The sequence below is a fragment of the Curcuma longa genome, chromosome 20, assembly GCF_044706935.1.
Source record: "Curcuma longa cultivar G26 ecotype Majalengka, Jawa Barat chromosome 20, ITB_CL_G26_1.1, whole genome shotgun sequence".
Lineage (NCBI taxonomy): Eukaryota > Viridiplantae > Streptophyta > Magnoliopsida > Zingiberales > Zingiberaceae > Curcuma > Curcuma longa.
In genome coordinates this window covers 2,762,222-2,785,652 of record NC_133880.1, presented here as the reverse complement: position 1 = coordinate 2,785,652, position 23,431 = coordinate 2,762,222, and the positions used below count along the sequence as shown (strand labels likewise).

General features: G+C 38.3%; 2 protein-coding genes, 1 non-coding gene and 2 pseudogenes across 3 annotated transcripts; 4 read left to right on the top strand and 1 right to left on the bottom strand.

Moving 5' to 3' along the window:
* Positions 1-4,161: 4,161 nt before the first annotated feature.
* On the top strand, positions 4,162-5,028 carry LOC141813966 (uncharacterized). Its single transcript, XM_074701967.1, has one exon. The coding sequence runs from the start codon at positions 4,362-4,364 to the stop codon at positions 4,653-4,655; it is 294 nt and encodes a 97-aa protein (XP_074558068.1). The 5' UTR covers positions 4,162-4,361; the 3' UTR covers positions 4,656-5,028.
* A 4,409-nt stretch (positions 5,029-9,437) lies between these two features.
* On the bottom strand, positions 9,438-11,440 carry LOC141813556 (putative F-box protein At3g61730; annotated as a pseudogene).
* A 266-nt stretch (positions 11,441-11,706) lies between these two features.
* Positions 11,707-12,928, top strand: LOC141813555 (protein DETOXIFICATION 48-like; annotated as a pseudogene).
* Positions 12,929-17,905: 4,977 nt separating this feature from the next.
* On the top strand, positions 17,906-21,188 carry LOC141813390 (3',5'-bisphosphate nucleotidase AHL-like). The gene is made up of 4 exons (XM_074701351.1): positions 17,906-18,519; positions 19,568-20,255; positions 20,420-20,778; positions 20,868-21,188. The coding sequence occupies exons 1-3, from the start codon at positions 18,114-18,116 to the stop codon at positions 20,721-20,723; spliced, it is 1,398 nt and encodes a 465-aa protein (XP_074557452.1). The 5' UTR covers positions 17,906-18,113; the 3' UTR covers positions 20,724-20,778; positions 20,868-21,188.
* Positions 21,189-22,988: 1,800 nt separating this feature from the next.
* TRNAV-CAC (transfer RNA valine (anticodon CAC)) lies at positions 22,989-23,062 on the top strand. The gene has a single exon. It is a non-coding gene; the product is annotated as a tRNA-Val (tRNA).
* Positions 23,063-23,431: the final 369 nt, after the last annotated feature.

The following is a 23,431-nucleotide window of genomic DNA, read 5'->3' as shown; positions in this document are numbered from 1 at the left end:
CAATATCAGATTGAATAACTTTATAGTCATTCTATACTTTGCTTCCCTAACTACTTCGATACCTTTATCTGAATATCATCCGATCCAATTGATTTTTTATTTTGTATTTCATTTAAAACTTGTTCTACTTATAAAGCTTGAACTCTACAATAAAAATTTAAATTTTTATATTTCTTTAACCTACTTAAATTAAGTGGATCGCCTAAACCTTGATAAAAAGTTAATAAAAATATTTCTTTTATCACTCTTTTATTTTTCATCATTCACTAGTATCTTAGTATATTGCATATTTAATGCATCTTATTTGGATAAAATTTTTCGTCTGTCAATATAAGCATTTAAAAGTTTTATTCTTAACTTCACTCACTACTTTATTGACCTCTTTCTTGACTATTGCATAATTTTTTAAACCTTCTTTATTCTTACGCGTATAATAACTTATATGTTGTTTTTTTTTTGTTTTCTTTTGTACTTTCTATTAGGATTGAACTAAAGAGGGGTGAATAACTTCAACCACTTCTCATCTTGATATCGTGGTCGTCATTTGATTGTGTAGTAAAATTCTTGAATCGACCTCAATGCCACATGCACAATACCTTAGTTGTACTTGGTATCTGTCTCCTTAAGACGACTAATCCAAGAGTCCCTCCTATGATCTCTCTCCGTTAAGAAATCCTCCTTTTCGAATAACTTCCAAAGGCAAAGAAACCTCTTACAATCTTGTTCTTACAAGAACACAATAAGAAAAGCAAGCACAAACACAACTAAAATCTAAAACTACTTTACAATGAAACATTACTTTGGATATTTTCTTGTTGCTTAGAATAGCTCTTTTTGATACGGAAATGCGTCAACACTTCACTCTGGAATTTCCAAGAACCAGCAGCTTCAAATGACCACGAAACCCCCTTTTCTAGAGTTGCAATTGGGCTAATTTCTGTTTGTCAATCGATTGATCTTACTCATCAATCGATTACCACATCGGATACGACCATTTAAACATGTAGAATGACTATTTTTCTTGACTAATCAATTGCGCCAATTGATTACTTTAGATTAAAGCATTCTGTTCCCTGACCATCTTCTTCCAGTCGATTGCACCAATCGATTGATAGCTAATCCTAAACTTTGAATTCTGAGTTCATTGGCTATTTCTAGCAATTGATTAGTGAACCTAATGATCAACACTAATCGATTGGTCACCTAGTCAAACTCAAAATTCTGGGTGTAGGTTTGCCAATCAATTACTATGTCACATCAATCGATAGCTAACTCTAAATTTCAGCATTTTCAAAATTAAATTCACATCTTGCTTGGTATCCGATTAACCTCAACCTACCAGGATTTCTTCTATCCATCATCTAGTCATCCATGACCTATTGGGACTCCCTATTGCCCAGCATCCGATCAACCTTGACTTGTAAAGACTTCCTCTGCCCAACATACAGTCATCCATGACCTGCTGAGACTTCCCGTTATCCAGCATCCTATCAACCTTGATATGTCAGAAGTTTCATTATCACCAAGTATTTGGTCCTCTATGACCTACTTGGACTTTTTTGTCTCGTACTAAGTGTCCGATCCTCCATGATCTACATGGATTTTCTGTCTCGTGCCAAGTGTCTAATTAATTATGATCTACTTGGACTTTCTGCCATCAAATATCCAGTCAACCTTGACCTACTCGATTCTTCTTCATCGTTGAGTATCCGATCAATCTTGACCTACTTAATATCTAACAATATATTTCTCAAACATCGAACCTCAACTTAAGTGATCAACTTGAGCTTAGTCAACTTTGACCTGAGGTCAATCGCACCAACAAAAAGTATAAGATAAATATATATTAAACTCTTTTTCAAACATATTAAAATAATATAGTCAAACACAACCACTTAAGAGCATCATTTCCCGTTGATGATATTAAGTAGACCATTTTGGAACATCTATATATTACAATTGCAGGGTTTTAAGTTGCTTGGATCATGGATCATGAACATTATTTTCTTTGCTCAAGGAACAATTCTTGTAAGCGACACTTTAGCTAACTAATTCGTGCAGGAGGAAATTTACTTTACACAGGGAAACTCACTCTCCCATTTACTTGTCTAACACATTGATACTCTTCATGTAATTCCCTAACACTCGTAGGATGCAGACACTATCTATGGTATATATAACCAGAGACTAAGATTCCTACCAAATGTGTTGGTGATATTGTTCCTTTCACTTTTGTCTACTCCTTCTACATTAAAACTTACACATCCTTCTTTCGGCCTCAATTGTTTCTTCTGATGTTTCACAAATTAAATTACCCGTTAATTATCAAAGCTTTCAATTGGCTTTAGGCAAACCTTTCAGGGAGTTCTGGGACATATATACTCGTGACTGGAGTCTGTTGAACAAATTAAATCTGGGCGAAAGGCTTTCCAAACACTAGGAGGTTTCCTCATCTTGATTAATTAATATAAGGCAATTTTAGAATTGTTATTTATCTATTTATTTCTAATTAATTAATTAAATTTCGTTGATGATGAAATGCTCTTCTCATCTTGGCGTCAGCAAGGCACAGAAGAATTGGGATCCAGTACTTCCTTCCGTCCCGATCTAACAAAAGGATTCGACAACGAACGCTCTTTCAAATCATCTCGTTAAATGTTAACGTTACACTAATAAAGTACTAACCAAGAATTAAGAAATTAATAAAGCCAAAACATAAAACCAAAATGAATGCAGTGCCTTGTCACTTCTCCATGGACGCAGTGTTGTTGGGTTGGCAATTTGGAATTTATTAAGGATGGTGTAGTGAGGGCAGGTTGGTACAGTGGAATAATAACAACAAATGTTTTTCTAATTAAATCAACTCATCATCAAGACAAGTGCGTTAGTCCACCGTTTTCTTCGGCCATTCTTTGTGCCTTTGTCGGCCTCATTGGAAGAAAAAAATTATTTTAAAATTTTTTAACCCTTTTTTTTTAACAATTTCGAGCTTTAGAAATGAAATTTTGCCTTTTTCTATCATTTGCAGGTTTTCTATTCAATTTGATTTATCATCTCAAAGTTGTCTAGTGTTGTTCCAATATCTATTTACAAATTAATTCTATAAAACTATTATCTTTTTGGATTTCTAAATTAATTATTTTGTTTTTAGCGAGGAAATCTAGGCCAATTAGAGAAGGAAATAGCTAGAGACAAAGAATAGAATCAATGCTTTGCTAACAGAATAGGTTTCAGTAATCCCTTAGTTTATGGGATTCGTATCGCACGTAGAACCATCCACACAATAAGTTGGGTTAGAACGTCAAGTGACGAGATTAAAATAAAGAAATCTAACCAAGTACCTCTGAAGCCTCCCTATGATATAAAAATATCTTTTGGCATGACACTAGCGATTAGACACGACACCCGTCCTATGCAGTACGTGGCTAGACTTGCATTCTTTTCTCCCCCTTTTCTCGTCACATGACTCCTGATCCAGACGCATTATGCAGCACCTCTTGCCTCATCTCCCAATCAAACTCAACTTCCTTTAACTTGGAGATACAATTCATTTGACTGCTGTTACATTTTGCCCATGGACGATGTGTAACGAGCATAAACTTGAGGAGTCTATTGGTATTGGAATAGCAGTTGCTGCTTCTTCAGTCACAGCACGAGCGAGACTTTGTACCGGTCGATGCCAATAGATCGTGGAAGAAAACAATAAGGCCAGTGAACTCAAGATCAGTCAAGATTTCCAAGGCGAGGAAGAAGGGGAAGCAAGTCACCGAGCTTTCTGAACGTGGAAAAAGCGAAGGCGTCAAATCATTGTGGTAATAATGTTATTGCAACGAAAAGTCTGGAATCTACCGAGAAAAGTGGACACAAGCTCACTGCAAAGGGAACCCAGCTGGGGATCATGGCTGTGGTCGGGGAAAAGCGTCCACTGACAAAGGCCTACTGTGCTCTGCACATGTCGACTCTGGCACGCATCGATTAACTCCCCAATCCGAAGATAATTAACGTTTGAAAGAATAACAAAAACGCTTGCAATTTCTTAAGAGATTGGCCCATCGCTTTCCCAATGTGAAAAACCTTTTGTCGAGTTGTTCTATGTCGGACCCACCATGTGCTACTAGCATTCAAATCGGACAGATATAATTTACCACCTGTGAGACCAATCCTGCCTGCCTGCCTGCCTGCCTGCCTTCCTGCTAAATTGTTTCATTGCCTTGCCTCACTACCACACAAGGCGCAAGCTTTGCTCCTGCAGAAAGTGCTTACAGCCTTCCCTTCATTCCTTTCTCCTACTTGAAAGTTGAAAGCAAGCAGTACACGCCCACGAAGGAAACACAAGGTCTTTCTTTTCTTGGGACTTGTCCATGGGGAACTGCATGGAGAGAAGTGGAGGTAACAGGCAGAAGAAGGGAGAAGAGAGTGGGCTAGAAAAGGGGGATGACGGAGGCTGCAAGGTGAAGATCCTGCTGACAAGGAAGGAGCTGGAGTGGCTGGTGCTGCACTTGAAGAAGAACGGGGAGCAGAAGCTGGAGGATGTGCTGATGGAGATGGAGATGGAGAAGGAGAGAGGGAAAGGGAAAGGAAAAGGGTGGAAACCAACTCTGGAGAGCATAGTGGAGATCCCAGAGGTCCAGATCATTGACCGCCCTGCTGTTTAAATCAGTTCCCTCAAGAACCTCTTGCTAGGTATGACTCCTATTGGGTACAAACAAGCATATGAGTAGAGACTTGTTTTTTGTTTTGTTTTATCTCCATGAATTAAGTGAGAGGCACAAATCTTCCGATGGTAAGGTGCCTGAGATGGAGGTCCTGTAAATATTTAATATATTGCAGTTATGTTTGAGGAGTGAGTTACCGATCTGAACACTTTAATTATATGTTTGAGGATTCTGGGTTTAGACTAGATTCCTTCATCTAATATGAGATCCATTTGCATTTTGTAAAAAGAAAAATTCAAGTGACTCGTAATAAGTTGTATTCCTTCTCTTAAGCTTCTTTTAATTGTGATTTTGCCAGTGCTTCTACTTCCAATGAGCTTTTTCTCTCCTGTTCTAGTGTTAATATAAGCTCGATCATTCCTGCGCCAGTAAAAGCGACTGAACTTTTTGTTGACGAGATAAGGCAGATCTGGAAACTTAATCAAGAATAGTGAAATGCTTGTTTTGCCCTCAAACATTAATTGCGGGCATTCAAATGCACCCAAAATTTTCAAATAGTGACTTTGCTACGGACAAATGCACCCAAAATGTTCAAATAGAGACTTTGCTACAGATTGCAGATTCGTATGGTTCTGAAAATAAGGGTGAAACTGCCGTGACATACAAATAAACAATGACTTACGTTTTCGTTATGGAATTAATATCCGCTCCATTGTTAATAGTAACGAAAAAAAGACAAAGGGAACGAAAATTTTTACATTTGCGTTGCACGCGATGGTGTTCATGGCTAGCCCTTCGAGCCTCATCAGCTCCAGCATCCACCGCAGGTTCGTCACACTCGACTGGCAGGATATATAATGCCTGATGAATGACAGGAAGTCAGTCAACTAACGATGCCCTCCAACGCCGTACCTTAATTCTCCCTCCACGCACATAGACAATTAAGTTGCATTGGTCAGGACTAGTAGTGTGAAGAGATGCACCGGTCGAAAAGCTTTTATTTGTTTATAAATTTTATATGCATATTTATTAAGATTTTAATTATGTATAATTTTTTTTATCTTAATTAAATAATCATATACTATAATATTTAAATATATATAATTAATCAAAATATTACTTTAATATACATATCATATTTTTTATTAAGTATACTCATCATAATTTATTATTATTTTTGGATTGACTCAGTGATGGTAATGAGTCTCGATTCGAGAAAGTTATTCATAGATTAATTTTGTTGATGCTCCCACCTTGGGCTAATGCTTGAGGTCCTAATTTACTTGGCAATATCCTTGCGTTGTGATCAATTGTAGTTTTTCGATTTACCTTTTTATAGATGGTCTAGGACCGGTCGTGTGGGACCGTTAAGATGACAGATTCCATCTTCTTCCTAATTTACCTAGTAATATTAATCCTATCAAATTTTTTTTTAACTAGGTTGGTTTTACAAACAATTAACGGTGTCAGCTATTGTCGAAGTTGCAGAGGCGTGGGGTCGGGATTCAATCGAACGAAGTGGAAGTCATCGGCGCTGAAGGTCAAGCGGCGAAGGGAGCGGCCGTTGCGCTGCGTCAGTTGACCATTGTTATGAAACTGACGTGATTGATTGATTGCAGACGAATCACCAAAGAGAGAGTTGTTGGAGTCGAGAGAGGAGATAGATTATGGCGCAAACCCCCTTGATGCATGCGGTTGGAACTTGGAATCACCATCGTCATTGGTCTTCGTATTAAGGTGGCCCTGCGAATGGAGATGTGGAAGCTGCCATGCCTACTTTCAGGACAGCCTTGGTGGCCCTGACATCGAGGGAGACATTGTTGGAAAAAGTGCAGAGACCTTTCCCTCTACAATGATTATCTTCTATTTCTGGGGCTTTTCGCCCTATAATTAATCAATTGAAATTAGAAACCAAATTGTGGTCAACTGCACTAGATTTCCCAAGATTATAGTATAATTAAAAAAACTGGAGGATACAACGACTCCACGGGATTCGGTTACTTGTCTACGATTTAGTGTGTTACTTCTTGTTTGGCAGCTGGATTATTTCAAAGGATGGCTAAGAAAACACATCTTGCATTAAATTACTATTCTTTGTTTAAAATATGTATATATACTGCTGTTTATTCGGCTTGCCGACAATCGTTTCTGGACCACAGTTGGACTTGGTAATGGAGTCGATTGGAATTTGGGAGAAGAATTGGCTTGGCCAGAGCCCATAGCAATCTTTGAGAAATTTCTAATTGTCCATATAAGTTATTTCTGCTATTTACAGTTTTGATAAAACTTTGTTGATGGTCCAAGATCGCGAAATAAAGACAATTAGGATTTACATCACTGGAAAAAAGTCAAGATTCGGAATCCGTTATTTAGGGATTAAGTTTAGTGGTCATTGGAAAGTTGAAATGTGTGCCGTGACTTATGGGCAGTGAATGTTGTGGTTTGTGTTGCCGGGAGAAAGAGAAAACGGGAAAAAAGGGTGGGACTAAGTTCAGTTAGCCATAAATTATAATTTCGTGGGTCATAAATTATAATTATAAATTAATACCTAAATTAGTAGATGACACACCAGTGAAACACTCAATAATGCTCCAATTAGGTGAACTTGGTTAGTTAGCATCTTGTTTCTTTTTGATTAAACCTTGGGTCCGACGACTCAACCTATATATGTAATTCTACTGTCGTCCCTGGGACATAGTTGAGTTGGTTATGACAGAGCAGAGTTATTGAAGTGGACAAGGGTCAAATCTCGGTGAAGCCAAGACAATGTCCTCTCCGTCGTAGTCAACTATAGCTTCTCGATTTACCTCTCTCATAAATGGTCGTGAGACCGACCGTGTAGGGCCACTGGAGTGACAAATTCCACCTTTTTGCTGAAGTAATTCTACTGTCAAGCACAAGTTATCTCCACTCTAGAGAGTAAAGACGGACTAGATATATAGAATTAGATTTGATAGGGTGGAAAGGAGAACCTATAAGTAGCAGAGTCAAGTCAACAGTCAAACATAGGTAGAGGTTAAAGCGACCACTCGACCCTATCAGCTTGGCTCACCTAACTGCAAAAGACTTAGGCCACCTGACTCCCCCATCAGCTCAGCTCACCCAACTTCAAAGGACTCAAGCTTCTTAATCCCATCAGCTCAGCTCACTCCATTTCAAAGAACTCAGACTTTTTAACTCCATCAGCTCGGCTCACCCGAATGTAAAGGTTTCAAGTCACTTGACTCCCCCATCAGTCTCAACTCACCCGACTTCAAAGGACTCGGGCTCCTTTACCCCATCAACTTGGCTCACCCGACTGCAAAGGACTCAGGCCACCTGACTCCCTCATTAGCTCATCTCACTCAACTTCAAAGGACTTAGGCTCCCTCAGGCTCCTTGACCCCATCAACTTGGCTTACTCCACTTCAAAGGACTCATGCTCCTCGACTCCATCAACTCGGCTCACCTGACTTCAAAGCCACTTCACTCCCACCTCTAGGAACTCAGATACTCAACTCAGGGAGTCCAATCTTCAAGATCACTTCCCATCTGCTTCCTTTCCTTATCTATAGTTGGGGCCTACACCCTATGTTGGCTCACTGACAGTTACTACAAATATTCTCAAATGCAGCGTTATAGCTAAATGGATAGACAATCATACAGTTGTCAGACTTAATCTCCTAGATGTCCCTCTACAGACATGTGGCGCTTAATGATTGGAGAGGTCTTCAATGGTTGTTGGAATTGGTCTCTTCATTGGCTTTGACATGGAGATGCTCTTTGTGTTACTATATAAACCCTAGAGAAGGTGTGTGCAAGGATGGTTGCCACATGCACACTCGCTCCTTTTCTTCTCCTTCTTCCTTACTGTTCTCATCTTTTAGTCTTTGTGCTAACTTGAGCGTCAGAGTGACTATGCCGAGTCTATCTCGGCATCCATTCTAACTCTCGTCTAAGTATTGCAGGTGTCCCAGGAGTTCTCTTCGTCTTCATCATGTCAACCTTATCCCCTCAATAGTCGCTTCTTGTTGATTCACCTCTGCAGATAGAAAGAAGATTGAAGATTACTTTTAGGACAACAACAACCACTAAAGTAAATTTCACAACCTATATTCATGTTAATGCTCTTAGCAAAGTATCGCTCTAGTACTATTCATATACTTAATTCGAGGTGCCCTCAGAGTGTAGCGTAGATGGTGGACGCATGATATTTCTGATATAATAGTCAAGGATTGAATCTCGCGGGACTTATAACCTATCATTTATCCCACCATATAGCTCCTGTCTGTGTACTTGAATTTACCTCTCTCTATATTTGTAAGGTCAATTCTAGAAGAGTCGCTAAAGTGGCGGATCCACCTATTTAATCAATTCGAGGTAATCATTATTAGAGATATTCACCCACGAGTTAAGAAAGCGGCGTTAATGGGAATTTTAAAGTATTTTTTTTTAAAAAGTTACAACTAATGGCGGATATCATCCCTCCATAAATTTATCTCTGGTTGTTGATAGTTGCGGTTACAAGGTTAAACTTTATAATGAATCGTCAAGTATCTAATGAAACGCTTTTAGCTAAGCTGTCACATATATATGTTCATCGAATACTTAGAATTTATTCTAATTCCGGACCACAAGAAAAAGGAATTTATTCTATTCCAAACCATTGTCCACGCTTATCGCTGCAAGTTCGAAGGGTACGAAAGTTTTGTTTGAAAAAAATTGTTATACACTGTAATTGTCTGGTATTATAATATCAAGACGATCACTATATATGTGGATCTGTATAAACTGGTAAAGTAATTAAATGAGCGGCTGTGAGATTCTAATTGAAACTACCTTTTGGTCCACCCTTCTACTTGACATGCATTGTCTGGAATCTCACTTGAAGACCTGAACCCATTACATATAATCAGAATCACCTACTATTATATCTAATTAGACTAAACTTTGTGAAGTATGTAACAGTTCGTTTGGGAGGAGGTGAGGGAAATAGAGAGAAGGGTAAAGGAGAAGAAAGAGAATCTTGATTCTTATTTGGGATGGAGTGAGTTAAGAAGGGGAAAGGGAGAAAAGGGTAAGTTTTACCCTTGCATGCCCATTAATGACATAATTCCTTATACCTTGATTTAGGATGTAAAGAAGGGGAAAGAAAACTTAAAAAATATTTATTTCAATTTTATCCTTATGTTAAAATATTAATTATTAAAATAACTTATCTATTAGGTTTTTGCACCGTCGCTCCTCATCACATAACATGAGCCGTCATAGGGTATCACTCGCACTCCTCGACCTCAACTTTCGTCGTAAATTTCTTCGAAGAAATATATATAAAAATATTGATTTATCCTTTGTCATACTAAAGTGTACAGATTCTATATTTTGTATACTTATTGTATGTTTACTCATTATTTTTTTAATTTTTTTTATTTATTTAAATCATAAATATTAATTTTAGTTGGTCTCACAAGATGATTTTGACAAAAAAAACTTACATCCATAGATTTAATGAACTATATATATTTTTTCATATATAGATTTATTTTAAGAAGTAGAAGTATTTTTATAATTTTACATATTTAATCTTCAATCCCTTTCTTTTCCTCCCAAACAAGATAATATATATTACGTTAATAAATCTTTCCTTCTTCAACAAAAATATAAATACTTCCCTTCCTCTTTCTCTCTCTCTTCCCCTCCCTTCCTTTTTAGTTAATGAATTTTCACTCGTCCAATCCAAACAAAGGGTAAAAGGCTCACCCTTGTTCACCTGTAGGTTGGTGTTGACGGCCATGGCGTGGACCGATCGACAGCCTTGCCTACGGCTGCCAGTCATCCTACTGCCCTACCCATCCATCACCTCTGATTTAAAAAAGAGAAATGATAAAAAAATATAGCATGAAATCAACATGACATACTCAACTACATGATTGTGGGTCTCACTGCATGGATGTGGGATCCACTGCATGCAGTGTGTCATGTTGATTTCATGTTATATTTTTTCATGCTACATATCATTGTTCTTTAAAAAAATCATCGCCAACGTCTCCTCGACTTCATAGCACATCATGCGGAGAGTACCAATAGTTAGGGTGATGTGGTGGAGAGGTGTTACCGACGGTGGAAGGGTCTAGAAGGTGCTTGACGTCGAAGATAGCCCCAGTGGCGGCGCCGGCAGACTTCTCGATCCGGCGTGACCTGATGTCCTCGTAGTACCATCTGCCATTCTTGTATCTATCCTCCAGGAACAGCTCTGCGTGTCTCGCATCCAGCACCTGCATCACCCCTGCGTACAGGAGAATTAAACAGTCTCGTCCCTTCGTGAACCAGGAAATTTTCTTCTAGAGCGGCGACTCGGTTGTACCTTCGCACGTGTTCAGGTTGCACAGAGGGCATCGAACCAGTTGCAAATCTGAAGCCTCCATTGCTCGGGTTAGAGAGGAATGATAAAAGAACCAAGTCAAGATCACGTACGGTGGAGCATTGGCTTATTCCAGATCGGGCGGTTGTCAGAAGACACGTGCCGGTGCTCCGATTCGTCTTCGCATGCTCGTCCTGGGGCCGCGGGAGTCTCTTAGGCAGCGTCAAGAGTCTCCAATAGCAACACAACGGGCGAATCGAAGAAGAACACCCTATCCGCATCCGATCTAACGGTTCGACAAGGACATCAATTAGAATCAAACATATGATTTAAAGAGTGGTGCGAAAACCACGAAAAAAACGAGTGGGGCGAGCAATTGGATTCTCGCCGATGTGCTTTCTTTCAGTCGGAAAGAATAAAAGTGGCTGTCATCTGGAAAAGAAGAGTGAATGGGAAGATTATTGAGATTATAATTAAAATTTAAAAATGATTAATTAATGAGTTAATCTAATGGTAAATTGGAGAAAACTCCCCAATTGCAAATTGGACTTTGCATGCACTCCCCATCCAACATTTTCTTTGCATGCACTCCCTAAACTTAGTTTCAACTCCCCCAATTCATAAATTTACAAATTTACCCCCCTCTCTAGTCTCCTCTTCTCCCCCTTTTCTTAATAAAAAAAGACAGATAATCATTAATTAAACCAAGCTATGACAGCGCAGGTGTTCGTCGCGGCCGCCTCGCCGGACCTCCTCCTCCTCTCCTTACTCCACCCGCTCCGCGTCTTCCTTCGCTCGTAGAACATCACCCTCCCAGTCACTTACTGTTCCTCCTTCTGCGTGGCGCTCCATGGCCCGCTTACGTACCTTCTCGCAGTTCGCCTCCGCCTCGGCATAGCTGGCGTGGCGGCAGCCATGGTGTGGACCAACCTCAACCTCCTTGTCTACCTCCTCCTCTTCGTCCTTCTCTCTAGATCCTGCCGCGATACATGTCCCAGCGGTGGAGTTGGCTTCCTCTCCGGCGAGTGCTTCCGCGGGTGGCCAGCGCTGCTCCGCCTTGCGGCGCCGTCTTGTGTCTCCGTCTGCCTCGAGTGGTGGTGGTACGAGCTGATGATCCTTAGCGGCCTGCTCGCGTACCCCCGCGATGCCGTGGCCTCCATGGGCATCCTCATCCAGACCACCTCCCTCGTCTACGTCTTCCCCAACGCGCTCAGCTTCGGCGTCTCCACCCGCGTCGGCAACGTCCTAGGCGCCAACCGCCCGGCTAAGGCTCGCGCCGCCGCTTTTGCCGCCCTTGCCGCAGCCCTCGGCCTCGACCTCGCCGCCACCGCTTTCACCGCCTCCATGCGCCACCAGTGGGGACGCCTCTTCACCCGCGACCCCGAAATCCTCCACCTCACCACTCTTGCGCTCCCCATCGCCGGTCTCTGTGAGCTCGGCAACTGCCCACAGACGGCCGATTGCGGCGTCCTCTGCGGCAGCGCCCGCCCGACCACCAACGCCAACATCAACCTTGGCTCGTTCTACTTGGTCGGCATGCCGGTGGCAATCCTCCTCAGCTTCGTCAGAAAAATGGGCTTGCCGGGGCTGTGGCTGGGGCTCCTTTCGGCGCAGGCCACGTGCGCCGCCCTCATGACCGGCGCCGTCGCCAGAACAAATTGGGCATCGGAGGCAGAGCGCGCCAGACGCTTAACCGACTCTTCTTCTCTCCTCCTTCAATCATTCCAATTGCTAATTGCAATGACATAATTCCAATTACCCCAATAACTACTCTGTCTCCCATCTCCGTGGAAGCCGAGAAGACGAAGACCACCCCAACACTAGAAGACATTCGAGATCCTTCATTAATGGTGATCCAGAAACAGCTCTAGTCGACTGGAATATAATCCCAGTCGAGTCAGTTTCGTCACTGTTCGAGATCAGTCGACTATAGTTAAAACTCAGTCGACTGAAGGTGGGTCTACGGCGAAGAATGGCCAAGATAGTCGACTGGAATGAGCTTCCAGTCGAGTCCAATTTGGTTCTGTGCAGGGTTAGTCGACTGGACACAAATTATAGTCGACTAGGATCATGTTCAGTCGACTGAATATCTGAATCAGTCGACTGATATCAGTTCAATCAGCTGATTAAAAGTATCAGTTGAGTGCAATGCTGAAGGATTTAACCTAAGTTGACAACATACGCTCAAACATGATTAAGGGATCGATATAGTTGGTATGGAATGTCCAACCATGATCTTCGAACCAAATACACATGAATTATATATTGGTCTATAAAAATTCAGTCTCTTAGCCCAAAGTAATGCATCATAACAAGCATTATGAACTAAGAGAATGATCCTAACATCTCTTCCCATCTAAGTTGTACAAAAACACAAGCAAGGTATTGTCTATGTGTGTAAGAGATGCAATCTAGTTAAAGTGTGAAGATGATCATGGAGTGATTTCTTAACCGACCGCGCACATTCCTAATTCTCATCTTAGATAGCTAAATTTGGCTTCGGAAAGTGATTTATTCCAAGAAGGCTGGTATTTGGCAGATGGACTTGTTCTATTTCTGCTGCTGTTACTTGGTGATGCTAATGTTGTGCCCATACTTGGTGATGCACTTGCTGTTACTTGGTGCTGCTAATGTTGTGATGCACCTGTTCTATTTCTGCAGCTGTTGGAGGATATTCTATTGCGTTGAAATCTTTGTTATGAATATGTTGCTGTTAATTATGGAGCTTCTATGTTGGAAGTTGTAACTTGAATTTGTGTTATGAACTTGTATAAGTTGTATGTTATCGACCTGCTGTATGTTATGAATTTGTGTTATGAACCTGCTGTAAGAATGGTTTTTGTGTAAATATAAGTTGTATGTTTTGTATGTGATTTAGTAAATTTTGTAGCCAATGGTTTTGTATTTATAAAATATATTATTTCTTATTTACTGCTAAAAAAATCAAAAGACAACGCTTTTAAAAACGTTGCAAAACCCAAGCAATTTGTAATAAAATTACAACGCTTTTTAACTGTTGTAAAATGTGTTGTCATACCTATTAAAAACAACGTTTTTAAAGCGTCGCAAAAAACGTTGTAATATTTACAACGCTTTTTCTGCGTTGCGAAGGTGTTGTCGATGTTAACAAAGACAATGCTTAAAAAGCGTTGTCGTTGAGGGACCCCTTTTACAACAGAGCCTCTTACAACGCTTTTAACCCACAAAGACAACGCGTTTTCCGTGTTGTCTATTAACATTTTTCTAGTAGTGTGTGTATAATAACTTATATATTATTTATTTTTTTCACTTTCTTTTGTATTTTCTATTAGGATTCTTGTGAGTTGCGAGTTAGAGAGGGGTGAATAGCTTCGATTGCTTCTCATCTTGATATTGTGATCGTCGTTTGATTGCACAGTAAAATTCTTAAATCCACCTCGATGCCACATGCACAATACCTTAGTTTTACTTAGTATCTATCGCCTTGAGACAATTAATCCAAGAGTCCACTCCTACGATCTATCTCCATTAAAAAATCCTCCTTTTCAGATAACTTCCAAAGGCGAAGAAACCTCTTACAATCTTGTTCTTACAAGAACACAATAAGAAAAGCAAACATGTTTACAAATGAAATCTAAAACTACTTTACAATGAAACTTTGCCTTTGGATATATATTTTCTTATTGCTTGGAATAGTCTCTTGTTGATACGAAAATACGCCAACACTTCACTCTGGAATCTCCAAGAACTGGCAGCTTCAAATGACCATGCATGAAACCCCTTTTCTAAAGTTGCAATTGGGTTGATTTCCGCTGATCAATCGATTGGTTTTACTCACCAATTGATTACAACATTGGATACGACCGTTTAAAACTGCAGAATGACTATTTTGCTTGACTAATCAATTAGTAGCTCTTAGTTGAATTGGCAACCGATTCCGAACCCTTCTGTTCCCTGGCCAGAGTCAAGCAATTGATTAAACCAATTGATTGCTTAACATCAATCGATTGATTAACCCGATCAATGGATTTCAGACCCTTCTATTCGTTGGCCAAGGTCGAGTAATCGATTGCACCAATCGATTACTTAACACTAATCGATTGCCTCAATCGATTAAGCACCAACAAACCCAGAATTTCGGATTTAGTGTTTGACAACCGATTGGTGAACCTCACAAATCGAGTACTAACTTCTAATTTTAGCATTTTCAATGTTGAATTCATGTATTGCCTAGTATCTAGTTAACTTAAACCTACCAAGACTTCCTTTATCCAACATATAATCATTCGTGACCTATTAGGATTTCTTATTGTCTAACATCTGGTCAACCTTTACCTTATCAGGGCTTCCCTTATCACCAAATATTTGTTCCTCTATGATGCACTTGAACTTTCAGTCTCGTGTCAAGTATCCGATTAACCTTAATCCACTTGAGCTTTCTTCTTGTCAATTTCCTGTTGGATTTTGATCACCAAGTGTCTGATCCTCTGTGATCCACTTGGACTTTTTCAATCACCAAATTTTTGGTCAATTTTGATTCACTTGAATTTTTTTTATTTCATGTCAAGTATCCGATCTTCCATGACTCACTTTGACTTTTTTTTCATCGTTAAGTATCTGATCAATTTTGATATGCTTGACGTCTAACTAATATATTACTTAAATATTAAAATTCAATTCAAATCAACTTGAAGTCGACCAATCTTAACCTAAGATCAATTGCACCAATACTTTTTTATTTCATCATTAAAATATTTTATTTGACTTAATGATATGTGTTCTTTTAACTCACCGAGCATGAATGGAGCTTACATGGGCCCAATGTGGGCCGCTCCCTACACTGGGCCAGACAAAAGCAGCATAAACTATAAATTTAGTTAAAATATATTTTAACAACACATGAAAAGACTATAAAGCAATGAAAATGTCCAATTAAATGCAGCATAAACTATTTTATGGCCGAATATAATGACGTACGAATCCAAAATTATTTTGTTTTTTTAGCTCTTGCAAGTTTTTTTCTCTCTTTGCATTAACAAAAGTATAAGATTAATCTGTAGATTTATTGGAAATACACACTTTTATTTTGGAGAAAAATAAAGAAGCGCCAAAAATAAAATAAAATGAACCACCCTTAATATCCTTTTCTTTAAAAGATGTTTGTTTTCAATTTTTTTAACAAAATAAAACAACACCCTTCTCTTGATAAAAATTATATTGCTGCCTACATATTTTCCTGTCATCGAGTATACTCATGATTTCCATTTTTAATTTTAGTATTACAATATACATATCGAATTTAAATTGTCAAATATTCCTCTTAATATTTGTACTCATATTTTTTTAAAATATATTTTATTTTTTATACTTTAATTTCCAGCATTTGATTCTAGGTGTCATATATGGTTTTTTTTATTGATACTATATTTGAGATACATATCGAGCATCACTAATCTATATTAGGTAGTTAAGTTTTCTCTAAAGATGACCTTACGATCTTTATAAAAAAAAATTTATCCTTCTTCCTAATCACTAGAAGGTCAACTTGTAATTTATTATTTTCACTGTTGAACATAATTTAATTATTATAAGTTCATTTGCTATCACAAAATCTAATATAAATTTTTTCTCCTTTACTCTTATTCCAAAATTATAAACTTTATGCACTCTATCATATTTTTATCATTTCTTATTTTTAGGTGTTCATTTAGATCTCTTTCTATTAAAATTATTTTATTTGGTAAAATTTTTTATAATGCCTCATATAAGGCTTCTCAAAACTTATATTTAGTGTCTTCATATAATCCTATTTAAGTGTATATATGTTAATTATATTAATAATTTATTTTATCAAGTTATAAATTTATCCTCTTTCTAAATACTACTTTACTATTTCATCCTTTAATAAACTATCTATAATAATACATATTTTATTTTTTATTTTACTTTTTACTATGTATGATAATTTAAAACTCAAGTTTTTTAAATATTTATATATTCTCTTCCATCTATTTTATCTCTTATAAATATAAAATATTAATTATTTTCTTAATCATCATATTTTATTATCTGAGCATTTTTATATTTCATATTTCAAATATAAAGACATCGATATTCCTTTTCTTATTCAATCTATGATGTAAAAACTCTCTTAAATTCCCATGAAGATATAACGATCATTATCAAAATGTTACCCTATAATACGTTCCTTTCTTCTGCATAAAGGTGGATCCGCCACCTTAGCGGCTCCACACGGTCGATCCCACGACCATATGTGAGGAGGTAAATCGAGAAAGTGCAGTTGATTACGACGCAGGAGGGTATTGCCTAGCTTTGCCAGGATTCGAACCCTTGCCCTCTTCTGCAAGTCTACTGCGTCGTAACCAACTCACTTATGCCCCGGGGGCTATAATACGTTCCTTTCAGTCTTTCAGAGAACAACCTAATATGAATATAATAATTTAATAAAGTCATTCATAGAATATTCATCTTGAATTTGATGTTGACAAAAAATCTAATGCAACATTTTCTGTAAAAAGGTTGAATTCGCCACCTTAGCGACCCCACATGATCGGTCCCACGACCATTTATGAGGAGGTAAATCGAGAAACTACAGTTGATCATGACACAGGAGAGTATTGCCTAACTTCGCCAAGATTCTAATTCTTGTCCTTTTCTGCAAGTCCGCAACTTTAATCCTTATGGATCGATATGTATATATGAACCTCGTACGCCTACTTAGTTATATATAAATTAAATTAAATGCGCATTTAAAATTTAAAATTTGAAATATGATTATTAAATAGGCAGAATAAATAAATAATCAAGAGTTTACGAATTTACCATATCGCCACCCTGCGCCGTTGTTACCTTCTTCGTGGTTCTGCGCATTGCCTTTTTCCCTTATCGTATCGCGATCGATCCAATCAGGCGATTTTGGAGCAATAAAGTGCGCCGGCGGATCGGAAAGCGAAGCGAGGACCACTTCGATTGGAGCCCCACCGGTATTCTCCACTCGCATGGTGGGATATTTGATCGCAAGGCGGCGAATAAGGCGAGCAAATCCGCTCCTTTTTTTCGGCAGTTGATTTCTGAGATTGAGGAAGAAGGTCGAGAAGGAGGGAGAGGTGGCGCCGCCGATGATGGCCGAGATTTGCCTCACGCGTTCCACCCGCGCCGTTGTCGGTTTTAGGATCGAGCCGGAACGCCGCCATCTGCTTTGCTTCCTCCCCAAAATCGCGCCTTTAGCCCGTGCCAATATTGTTTCCGGCGCAAGGCGGGTCCTCGTCGGTCCTTCCTCTGTCGGCTCCGCCGGCAGAGGTCTCAACCTCTCGGAGGGGGACGCCTCTTCTTCTTCGAAGCTTTTCTCTCTACTTGGATTCCCCCGAGTGGAGGAGGAGGAGAAGTATGCGAGAGAGCTCGACGTGGCGGTGAGAGTGGTTCAGATGGCGTGTTCGTTGTGCCAACGGGTGCAGAGAGGGCTGGTGGCGCGGGAGAAGGGAAAGATGATGTCCAAGGAGGATAATTCTCCGGTTACTGTCGCAGGTTTGCAAGCTGAGCTCTCTTATTCCTCTTCCTTTGTGGCGTTTGTTAGATTCATCTCATTTCAGATGCATGCTGACTTACCTTGTTTTGTCGATAAGTATTTCCTTTTTTTGTATCACTTGGATTTCTGATAGAAAGCTTTCGGCAAATTGTAAAGTTGAGTCTTTGACACTTCTCTGCTATTGTATTGAATGTTGTTATGTCAATTAGTCGTCTGTAGTTACTAGTCTACATGCCTTCACAAAGAATCTAAAAGCTCCCATTTTTGAGTAAAGATGCTCTGGTCATTCCTCCCACTTTCCAACAGCCCTGTTAGCCATCTCCTCGAAGGCATTAATTGGTTTAGTTCCCAATTGCTCACAGTCGAAGGATTACTTGTGGTTACTACTCTGACCCCTTAAGTTCTAGTGACCTTATGATGAAAAAGTCCAAGCACACAAGAACAAATCCATGCTTTATTGTGGAAAGCCATTATAATGGTAATTTGTACATATTGGGTAGAGGGTAATAGATCTCTATGAAGGTTAATCAGAAATTGACTTGGTCCCTCACGAAGTACACTTCACATAGCTGGACGAACGACAAAACTCTTCGTTGTTGTCTCCCAAGCTCTTGTTATCAAAGAACTCAGCATGGTCAAATGAGACCTCATGATCACATTTTCTTATCCAACTTGGTGATTAATAAGAACTTATTACAATCTAACTATTTGATTTTTGCCAATAAGTTAAAAGAGGTCCTGCACTCAAATGTCTATAACTATGACTATGTAACAATTTATACAATTTAACTATTTGATTTTTGCCTAGAAGTTAGAAGGCCCTCTATCTTTTGCTTTTTAAATGTGTAAACTTATGTCTGACTATGAAAATCATAGTGCTGTGTCTTTTGTCATATTATTTTGGCTTTTTTGCATTGCTTTTGGAATTTGTCAACATAGGATAGTGTATTCCTTTTCAGATAATAGTTAGGTTTGAGTACAAATTTCTGTCCATTGTGCATATATTTGTGACCATTTCCTATTGTTAGCTTTCATTTTGTTCAACAGATTGGGGAGTTCAAGCATTAGTTAGTTGGCTTCTATCGGACTACTTTGGCAGTGAAGATATATCAATTGTTGCAGAAGAAGATGTCTCTACTCTGTCAAGAGAGGATGGCACAGTTTTGCTTCAATCTGTGACAAGTTCTGTCAATGAATGCCTCTTTGAAGCTCCAAAATATGGACTGAAGGCCCCTCTGAAGCCTTTGGAGGCTCAGGAAATTCTCGATGCCATTCGCAGCTGCAACTCTACTGGTGGTTCAAAGGGAAGATTTTGGGTCCTCGATCCTGTGGATGGAACTCTTGGTTTTGTCCGCGAAGACCAATATGCTGTTGCTCTTGCACTGATAGAGGATGGGGAGGTTGTCCTTGGTGCTCTTGGCTGCCCCAACTATCCGAGAAGGAAGGAATGGCTCAACTATCATCAGCGATACTATAGGCTCATGACTACATTATCTCCTCCTGCATCTGGATCATGGCATAAAGGTTGTGTAATGTATGCTCGGAAAGGTACCGGTGAAGCTTGGATGCAGCCACTCATTCATGACTTTGGGAAGTTTGATGGGCACAATTCTGCTAGGATGATTCGTGTATCATCCATTACTGATCCTGCTTCTGCAACATTTTGTGAACCTGTCGAGAAGGCCAACTCAAGCCACTCCTTCACAGCCGGATTGGCTCACAGTGTTGGTCTAAAGTAAGTTGCACTTGAGCCTTTTTATAACTAATCAAATAAGTCATAAATTCCCTTTTTGAGAGTTCCTCTGAGAAATTCATGCCAACCTTTTTGATTCATATACAAAGAATACTATTGGTTGTGCACCTCGATTTGTATCATTGGCTTTGCTTCTCAACCTGCAGAAAACAACCATTGCGAGTTTACAGTATGGTGAAATATGCTGCCATAGCTAGAGGAGATGCAGAAATATTCATGAAGTTCCCGAGGGCTGGGTACAAGGAGAAGGTCTGGGATCACGCGGCAGGATCTGTGATCATACAAGAGGCTGGTGGAGTGGTCACTGATGCTGGAGGACAGGCGTTGGATTTCTCCAAAGGTATGTACCTTGAAGGCCTGGACCGGGGAATAATTGCTTGCTCCGGGCCATTACTTCACCAGAAGATACTAAAAGCCGTCGATGCTAGCTGGGGCTCATCAAACTTATAGCCACTACTTCTGCTAAACATGTTGCAAAAAGGAATGATCATTATATTCAGATAAGGTATCACTGAGATTCTTTATAAACTTAAATTCTATTCTTCTTGAGCATTGCAGAAGAATGTTGGCTTAAAATGTCTGTTTTAACAGCAGGTCATTTGGTTCTCTTCCAGTACTGATGGTGATGAAACTAAATAAGTCGCAGATTGGTTAGCTTCCCATTTGGAACATCAAGTAAAGGAAGAAGAGAGGTGTTCTTTTCAATGGAAACCTTCTCATATGTCAAAGACAAATTCATCCAAAGTATTTTATCCACACTTTTTAGGCATCATAAACTATTTTGTTTGACCCTTGTCAAAAGGATTTTGTTTTAAGAGATTCTTATTGTAGTTCAGGTGTTCTTAGTCTTAGGCATGCATCATGAAGTATAATAAATATGATTCATCATGAATCAACAATTATTTTGTAAATAGTTTCTTATAAGTTGATGAAGATTTGGTTGTTTTGACTACTGTTGTTTATAATTTTAAAAGTTTCTTATTCTCATTTTCATTCATTCATTTATGTAAATATCAGTTTCTTAAGTTTTTGTGATTCTCTCTTCATTTTATTTTGATTAAAATATTTTTGTATTTTATATTTATCATTGCAGTTTAATTGCACCTAGAATTTTTTTTAAAAAATACTTCAAATGACATAATCATATTTATGTAGTGAAATAAAAAAAAATCTTATTTTGTACTTTATTTTCTGATTTTTTATTAATGAATTGTTTCAAGATTTACATACAGTTAAATACCTTATCTAATTCTGTTCATTCTACAAGCAAAATATTTTTAAAATTAATAAAATCTATTAACCTTATTTTGTTTGAGGCAAACAATTTTAGAGTTGAGAGGAAAATAAAACTATATAAATTTGAGAGTTTGTTTAAGCTATTAAGAATTTGCAAGGTAAAATAGTGATATTATAAATTTAAGAAACTTTTTTATGATAATTAAATTATGTAAAAAATATTAAAATGTAAAGGTTTTATTTATTTCTACGTCTCATGAGAAATTTATGTGAGTCCTATGATTTTCAATTTTATTTTTCAAGCATGAATTAAAGCTGCAAAAGCAATACCACTGTTAAGAGGATTCATTTTAAGTAATTTTGCATTTAATATGATATTATCCAGATAAAAAAATCATGTATTTTTTACAAACAATTAAATGGCGATATATTTTTATTATCCAATTATTTATAATGTGGTGTTACATTGAATGCTATAAAATATATTATATATCATAATGGGATACAATTCTGAACAAGATATGATCGTCAAAGCAACCAAACGGATCGTGACCGGACGGACTAACCCCTGATGTGATGAGGCGGAGTGAACTGGCCCGTCACTCTCTAGGACTTAACTGAGTTAGTTACGATGAAAAAGACTTATAAAAGAAGGCAAGAGTTTGAATCTCGATGAAGCTGAGATAATACCGTCCTCCGTTATGGTCAATTATAGTTTCTCTTCTGCAAAAAAAAGTGGAATCGGCCACCTTAGCGGCCCCACACGATCGGCCCCACGACCATTTATGAGAAGGTAAATCGAGAAACTGCAATTGGTCACGACGTAGGAGGGTATTGTCTGGCTTCGCTAGGATTCAAACCCTTGCCCTCTTCTGCAAATCTGCTGCGTTGTAACCAACTCAACTATGCCTCGGGGGCTCAAATGTAGTTTCTCAATTTACCTCCTCTTAGATGGTCATGAGTTCGACCATATGGAGCCGTTAGGGTGGTGGATTCCACCTTTACAGAAGAAAAGAAGTAAATCGGCCCATTGGAAAATATTCAATGCAATCTAATTCAATTTAAGATGGATTATAAATTAGACAGTCTATTAAAAAATTTAAAAATATTTAAAAAAATTAAAATTTTTAAATTTAGATCACAATTTAAATAGAGTCAAATTTAAATTAAATGAGTGAAGTCTATTAGTCTATTAAAATTTTTACTTTAATTTTTAAAAAATAAATAAATTTTCTAAACTCACATACCAATCCAAATCCGCTACAGACTGACCCCATGCGGGTCACAGACTTAGACTAGTCAGTCCACCTAAATTTATATTAAAATAGATAGATAAAATTTAAACTCAATCCGCTTAAATTATATAATAGGGCGAATTAACTTAATGCACCCAAGCCAAATTGACCGCTCATTAAAGACAACTAAATTAAGTTAATGATATTTATTTTATTTTAATTTGTTTAAGTACAACATCAACAAGTCTGGGTGGTGTAGTTGGTTATCACGCTAGTCTCACACACTAGAAGTCCGCGGTTCGAACCCGGGCTCAGACATTGTTTTATTTGCTTCAATCTTTTTAGAAATAATAGATATTGTCTATATTCTACATGTAATTTTCTTTACTTTTATTATGTTCTCTCTCTAATTAAATGTTAGTTTGTTAGCACATTAGTCTGGGTGGTTAACATGCACACTAGAGGTTCTCGATTCGAATCCGGGCTCAGACATTGTTTTTATTATGCTGCAATCGTTTTAGAAATAATAGATATTACCTATATTCTACATGGTGGCATCTATACTCGAACATTAATTTTCTTTTCCTTAAACTTTTTTTAATGGTCCTCTCTAATTTTATTTTATAGTTATCACGCTCACATATTAGACGTCGCCATTCGAACCTGGGCTCAGACATTTTTTTATTA

What these genes read in the sequence shown, in the direction of transcription:
- LOC141813390 (XM_074701351.1), top strand. Translation starts at nt 18,114, where the DNA reads ATGATGGCCGAGATTTGCCTCACGCGTTCCACCCGCGCCGTTGTCGGT. An exon ending in TTCTCCGGTTACTGTCGCAG is followed by an intron (nt 18,520 to 19,567) that starts GTTTGCAAGCTG and finishes TTTGTTCAACAG; the next exon opens with ATTGGGGAGTTCAAGCATTA. An exon ending in GCTCACAGTGTTGGTCTAAA is followed by an intron (nt 20,256 to 20,419) that starts GTAAGTTGCACT and finishes CTCAACCTGCAG; the next exon opens with AAAACAACCATTGCGAGTTT.
- LOC141813966 (XM_074701967.1), top strand. Translation starts at nt 4,362, where the DNA reads ATGGGGAACTGCATGGAGAGAAGTGGAGGTAACAGGCAGAAGAAGGGA.